At 35.6% G+C, this 7,396-nt stretch overlaps 1 protein-coding gene across 1 annotated transcript; it reads right to left on the bottom strand.

Moving 5' to 3' along the window:
* Window positions 1–284: 284 nt before the first annotated feature.
* Window positions 285–5,977, bottom strand: LOC132628433 (GDSL esterase/lipase At1g29660-like). The gene is made up of 5 exons (XM_060344213.1): window positions 5,603–5,977; window positions 5,163–5,167; window positions 3,884–3,966; window positions 2,734–2,858; window positions 285–536 (listed from the first exon to the last, which is right to left on the bottom strand). The coding sequence occupies exons 1-5, from the start codon at window positions 5,975–5,977 to the stop codon at window positions 285–287; spliced, it is 840 nt and encodes a 279-aa protein (XP_060200196.1).
* Window positions 5,978–7,396: the final 1,419 nt, after the last annotated feature.

The raw sequence follows: 7,396 nt of genomic DNA, 5'->3' as shown, positions 1-7,396 counted from the left end.
CAACAACAAGAGCTTTTAGGTTTTTGTTGAATAATTGAACTGCTTTATTTGTTGAATCCACACATAATAGTGTGCTGTGTTTTTTCAACTCTTGTGGAATGCAACCTATTTGGGGCAGTCCAAAAAGGGTGATTTTCCTTGCTCCATCTTCATACAAATCCTAGTACTAATAAAATTAAAATATCAATCATAGAAGTATTCTAATCAACTCAAAACAGTTATTTATAACACGTTTACTTTAAAAAAAAATATGAATGTAACAATTTGCACCAAAAGAAGATTATTCAAACCTTTAATTGATGGGAGTACTGTTCTATCAAGATTTTTGCGTACTGACTTGGTCTGTACAAATGACTTGTTGGGTATATATCTGGCAAGAGAAAATTATTGATGTAGTCATTGTTACCTATTCCCACAATGAAAAGGCACTTATTCAAGTACTTTTTGGCTGAGGGTGCATTCCCCAGTAGATCAGCAATACGAGAAATTGTGACTTTATGATTTTGCAATTGCTTGCCCAAGTAAATCCGATCGCCCTGAAAATTAAACTCTCTTTTGTAAGTATCAAACAGTTTTAGTTTGATTCTAATAGACGGTCAAATATAAGCTAATCTTAGAGGAAAAATTATTGATTAAGCTTTACTGGAGGGGCGTGATTATATAATCTAGCTTGTTCAGCTAGGATAAGAAAAAGGTTTAATGAAATTATGCCTTATCTTATGTTTCATGAAATGCATATAGAGTCAAATGAAATGGTAGAATTATATATCATACCTTATCATATTTGGACAAATAAAGGGATTTATTTAGTATTATAAGTTCAATCATACTAACGATACGCCGTGTGCTATAAAAATGGTTGAGGAATTCTTGCTCCAGCTACTCCTAGAGCTCTATGGAATCAGGTTCCAGATTTGTGTACCAATAAAAAGCATTCTCTTTGAGAGATCAGACGAACTACTTAACGAGATAATCACCATAAGTCTTAGAATTGTTGCACATATCGATGAAGTGCGCTACATGTTGTTTGGCATTTCCTTTCACATCAAAATGTTGCAACTTAGGAGGTTGATAGCCAACATGCATCTTCAAGTTATTAATCAATTGCGTATACGATTTTGCATACGTGAGAGAAGGTTTGGATGAGGACTCAGATTTATCTGTAATGGCCCCCATGATGAAGTCCTTCAATTGGTCAACATAAATCAAAACTTCAACGGAGACTTGAATTTCTTTGGTTGTTGTAGTTTTCTTTGTGGAGGACTGTCCTTTCTCTTGAATTTTAGAAAGCTTTATAGGCTTGATTCTCTCTCAGCCATGCTCTCCAAATTATTTTTCAATTTCGAAAGTTTAGCATCTAGTTTTTGCACGTGCTTTGTCAAACCTTCAACTGCTTTAGTCAAACTTGCAAGTTGTTCTTCTATAGTGAAATCGTCAATCATCATTGCTTGCAAGACCATCGCGGAGGATGAAGAATGATGTAGATCACTACTTGAACAAAATTTAGACAGGAAGCAACTTGATAGGAAATTGAAGTGTATTCAGTGTTCAAGACATCATGATCATCATCTTCTTGCATGAAGGGGTTGTCAGATACTTGCAGTGGAGTGCCATAGTTAAATTGATCATTCGACCACCTCAACAATATTGTTCCCTTACTCAAGAACGCGGGAAGAGGGTACCTTTTTGGAGAAGATGAACCATAGGTTTAAGGAGGTGACCCTTAATTGATTAGGATTTAGGGTGTGCTGGGACCTAAGTTAATTCAAGTATTGATTTTAATTTCTTAAATATCTTTTCCTAAAAATTTACAGGTGCCACATCATTAAATAGGTATAAAAAATAGTAAGTGCCGTTGAAATGACCATGGAGACTAACTAGGAAAAGTTAGATGACTTTTAAAAGACAAAATAAAGATAAGTGACTTTAGTAGCCAATTACTATAGATTGAGTGACCATTCAAACATTCGAACTCTGAGATTAAGTTGCTTTTTTAAGACATGCGACATGAAAATTAGCTCCTATTTTTTTTTTTTAGCCCCAATAGTGCAAAATATAAAATGTTTTTATATGATTGAACACCCCTTGCCAATTATAGATCTAATACTCCTTTTGTCTCAATTTATGGGATACACTTTCCTTTTTAATCCGTCCAAGAAGAATGATATATTTCTATATTTAAAAATAATTTTACTTAAAACTTCCATTTTTATCCTTAATGAAATGGTTTACAGCTACACCAATATCTATGACTTATTTTAGACTACAAATTTTAAAAGTCTTCGTTTTTTTTCTTAAACTTTGTGCCTAGTCAAATTATATCACTTAAATTGGGACAAGGAGAGTAATAATCTTCCAGAATTGCTATAGTTAGAGAAAAAGATTCTTGGTGGAAGGCTCCTCTCTTCTTTATTAGTAATACCGGTAGGTCTGTATGAAGTCTAATAGGAAGTCCAATTGGTTGGTTTAAACTATTCCAAAATACTTTTGCTAACATAATTACGCTAATTTATACATTAAATCATGAGTTTATACCAAATCTTTAACTCTATGAAAACTTAAATATATTTATTTCCATTTACATTTGAACAAGAAGATAAAATTTCTTATTCTTAAGATATATTGCTATCATATAATATACTTAATTAGATATCATTTTGCTTCACAAGATTAATAGCAAAGTAACAAAAATAATTATAGCGGGATAAGTCGCAAATATCCAACTATACTTACAACATGACTTCCTGTTTCGTTGCGAATTCCAGCATAACCAGATGCATAATTCACCCCTTGCAATAACTCATCACCAGTTGCACTTGCAAAAGGTGGAATGTAGTGATCAAAACCAAGGTGTTCGGCTACAATTTAAGGAAACAACATAAGCTAATGGATATGACAAAGTCAAAACTAAAGCATACGGTAAACAAGATCACTAATAACAAAATGATGCTACTAATTACGTTTGCGGATTAGAAATTAAAATATTGTACGAAATAATCAGAAATATCAAAAGATGTTAAAGATATGTTAAATAAATCAATTTATGACCTCTCCAATGATTTAAAATTTCAGATAAGAATATAAGATGAACACACATTTTCAACATATGGAATCATATTTGTTAGAATAGTTAGTGTTATTGGAGTATTTGGGAGAATGAAATTTGTCCTCATTGCTAAGATTGAAGAAAGTAGAAGTGTTTTTAAACACTTTTTATGTTACTTGATTTGAATTATCTGAAAATAGTTTTGGAGGAAATCAAAAAGTTTGGCTGTATTACAAAGTAGGCTGAAATTAATAATATTTTTTAGTCACCTATCAAAAAAATTTAATTTAAACCTTTTTATTTTTAATTAATTAAGAAAATTACTTTTAAGAAGTTTTCAAATTTGAGATAGGTGACTGTTAATTTTAAAAGATGTCTGTTGGTAAGGTTTTGAGTCTGTTGATTCCAACAGACTCCTAAAAATATTTTAAATCCCCATATCTTCTCCAAAACAAATAACAATTATAATACATATCTTCTTCTCTTACTGCTCCCTACAAAACATACTTTTGTTCTTGTGAGAAATTCAAATTTATTGCTGAAAACTCCAACATTATTGGCTTTACAAAAATCGGGAGGAATTCTGCCACCATGGATCTCTGCATCAACTAAGTGGGAGGATATTTTCTGTTTCTAGAATCTATTTTCTAACAATATCAGATAGAGATTTCTGTTCTCACCGTTACCCATGCATGTGAATAAGCGTGTTGGACACTTAATTAAGCAACACAATGTATGCTCTTTAACACCATAACCTTTTAAATAACATGATCACATGCTTCAACAAATTATAAGAGGAGATGTAGATAATCTTAAAGCTTGGAGAAAGAGAAAGACCTAGTAAGTCAGCCATATTCCGGCCATTGGTGTATCGACCAGTAGGACCATCAGCGAAGTCAACTCCATAAGGTAGATAATCACTACAAGAGAACATGAAATTAGCTACGACATTTGTCAGTAATCCCTAGCTAGTCCATCGCTAAATTGCTCCTCGCTAATTAGATTTTTTTATAATCCGTCGCTAATCCTTAGCTAAATGATATTAGCATGGGATTTTACTGTTTAGCTACGAAATTTTATCCGTCGCTAATTCCATGTTTTCTTGTAGTGAATTAGCCTTTGACCATCAGGGAAGTCAACTCCATGAGGTAGATAATTAGCCTTTCCCGTTATCAAGTAACGAATCCCCAAAAATGAAATAGCAAGATACTTGTGGTGCACCATCAACTAAGTACATTATTAAAAAAAAAACAGTTAGTGTTGTAACATAACACGCCATTGGGAGAAGTCTAAGAAGAAGTAGATGAAAATTTTAGGAAACTATCTGAAAGTGCAGGAGGGGGGGGGGGGGGGGTGAATTGTAAATTTTTCGATCTGTTAGTTGACTAGGTTAAATCAGTAGTCGACTGTTTTCTTAGAGAATGCTAAAGTAAAGTGCATAAGATAAATGACACAAAGTATTTTATACTGGTTCAGATTCAATGTGAATCCTAGTGTAAGGGTGTTCTCTGTAGCTCTTTGTTAAAGGTTTGGTACAATGGAGGTTTGAATGGAGTTCCGACGTCTACACTCAAATCACTCTTAGTCGTTTTTTATACAAAGCCTCACAAGCTATATTATAACTCTCCTTTATTTTTTTTCTTACACTATAAATCACTCAGACATACAATGTTTATGAAAAGTAAAACAGAGCACTAAGAGAATGAGACTAAGCATACTTTCTTATTTTTGTGAAGCAGCCTTTTTATAGCTGTTTAGGCTCTTCGCGCAGAGAAATCAACCCAAGGGATTTGATCCTTGGAAAAAGGAATTAGTGATCCTAGTTCCAAGAATAAGGCTGGAGCTGTTGCTTCTTTCCTTGTGCGATGAGGCCGCATTATCAATCAACAAGATTGTTACACTCCGTGGAATATTCCTTCTTTAATCGCGCAGATATCCTTTCCTTCCTTGAAATGATTTTGTACTGCTGGAGAGTATCTTGTCAGCCACCACAATATTTGTAACATCGCAGTATCCAATTGTAAGGCTGAGAAGTTTTCACTAAGTTAAACTTGTGTAAGCCCATCTCGTTTGGGCTGCCTTGTGGGCTCTTTTATTCCTTGTACGATTCACTTACTATAGCTGCACAAATAAAATTGTCATCATAAAAACTTAACACTAACAATCTCCCCCTTTTTGAGGATGACAATTTTAAATGAGATGTAGTTAACTTCCCTGTGGCGGATGCTCCCCCTGAATAGGTGGAGGCTCCCCCTAATTAGCCTGATCAGTTGACTTATCCTTGTAAGCTCCCCTTGAACAGTTGACTGTCTATTTCTCTCCCTTTGGCATCACTCAAACAGATAGACACAGACACAGATGATATATACGCTTAGAACATTAGTAAGATGCTAAACCAATCAGCACAAAAAGAGTAAACCAAAGTGCAACACAAAAACAAACAAACTTAGGGTCCACAAAAACATTGTGTAAACAGACCAAAAATAACCAGATTTAAAAGAACTACTCCTGGCGTCGGAACACGGGACAACGAAGGAAATAAGCCAAGGTATTCACAATAGCATCCTTCATTTCAGTCAACGGAGTAGTGAGACGTTCAGGCATGGCGCCAACACTGGCTTGAAGCTTGGCGGACAATTTGACAGCTTCCTTTATCACATCATCCAGTTTAACCCGCAGCTTAGAGACATCAGTACCCGTTTCCTTTGTCGTATCACGAATTTTATCGACTTGAAACAAAGTGGATGCAATTAAGTCTTTGATGGACTCAATCTTCGCATCCATAGAGGAAAGTTTGGAGAGAAGGTCTGCATAACATTCAGCAGAGACGACAGAAGGATCTGATTTTTTCAATTTGGTGGAGGGACCAGGTTGAGATGCATCATAGACCTCCTTTAGTACCCAAGATTCATTGCTCAAGACATACCCCATGCTACTAAACGCCCTAGAGTTGTAACACTACTTAACGCGAGTAGCGGGATAGTCGACTAAGTCAATTTTGTGGACTTCAAGTATGCGAGAGATGGGCATACCATATGGGAGGCTAGAAGGATTTGATGCACACTCAATCATGTAGTTGATGACTATGGAGGACAAATTGATTTTCTTCTTAGAGAGAAGGCAAAAAGCAAAAATGGCATCACGTTGGGAGATAGTAGAGTAGGACCCATCACGAGGGACAATAGTAGTCGCAGCCATATGAGCCAACACACGATCCTCAAAAGAGATGTTAGACAGACCAATTTGAGCAGGGATAGAGGTGGAATTTGAAAGGGTTTTCTTAACATCATCAAAGGAGACTTCAAGAGATTTAGGCCAGGAATTTTTTGGAATTTCGGAAAAACCAGAACAGGTGCAACTAAGAATAGAGTCAAGGACAGAGCAATTTAATACAATGTGGGTACCAAAGACCATGGTTTCGAGTTCATTAGCCTTAGAGGACCGGAGATTTGCATAAAACATACGAACAGGGGTTTCATACAAATGAGGAGGGGTTGTGAAAAAATTTTCCCAACCTTGATAGACAAATAAATGTTTTATCTTACAACACAAAGAAAGCATATGGTCAAGATCAACAATCCTACCAGATACAATGGTTTTGTCTTCAAGAGACGAGAAAAGTTCTTGATGGTGGTCATCCCAAATTTTTTTGCGAATATCAAGGGGTTTATCAGTGATGGTTTTGAGTTTCTTTGAGGAGGTTGAACATGCAGCATCAACAAAATCTCTCTTGCCAAGATTGCAAATTAGAACGGAGTCGGAGGCGTCAGAGGAAGAGGAGTCGCCGGAGTTTGAGTCATGAGGAGCAGGAGAGAGGATCTTACCAATTTCCTTTAGCCTGGAACTTTGGTGGGTGGAGGGAAGGTGGGTTTTCTGAGTTTTCGCCATTGAAGAGACGAGATGCAGACAGGAGGGTTTGGCGAGGAAGGGTAAAGATGAAGAAGAGAATAAGAGAAGAAAAGGGGAAAGGTTTTTATGGGGATATGTAGGAAAAGGGAAAATATTTTATGGGGAAGGTAAAAAGTAAAACATGGGAAGATGGGACGGTCATAATTGGGATGGAAATGCAATTTATGGCAAAGATTTTGAATAGCCGAAAATTATGGCACGGATTACTACACGATAAAAGAAAATTAGACAGATTTATCAATAATTCCCAATGATCTTCTTAGCATGCAAAAACGTTCTTCAAGAAGAGGTTTAGTAAAAATATCAGCAAGCTGGTTGTCAGTGTTAACAAAAACTATTTCAAAATCTCCCTGAGCAACATGATTTCTGATAAAATGATGTTTAATATCTATATGCTTGGCCCTAGAATGATGCACAGGATTTTTGGACAGACAGATAGCA

This window comes from Lycium barbarum, chromosome 2, assembly GCF_019175385.1.
Source record: "Lycium barbarum isolate Lr01 chromosome 2, ASM1917538v2, whole genome shotgun sequence".
NCBI classification, from domain to species: Eukaryota; Viridiplantae; Streptophyta; class Magnoliopsida; order Solanales; family Solanaceae; genus Lycium; species Lycium barbarum.
This window is presented reverse-complemented; position numbering and strand designations above follow the sequence as displayed.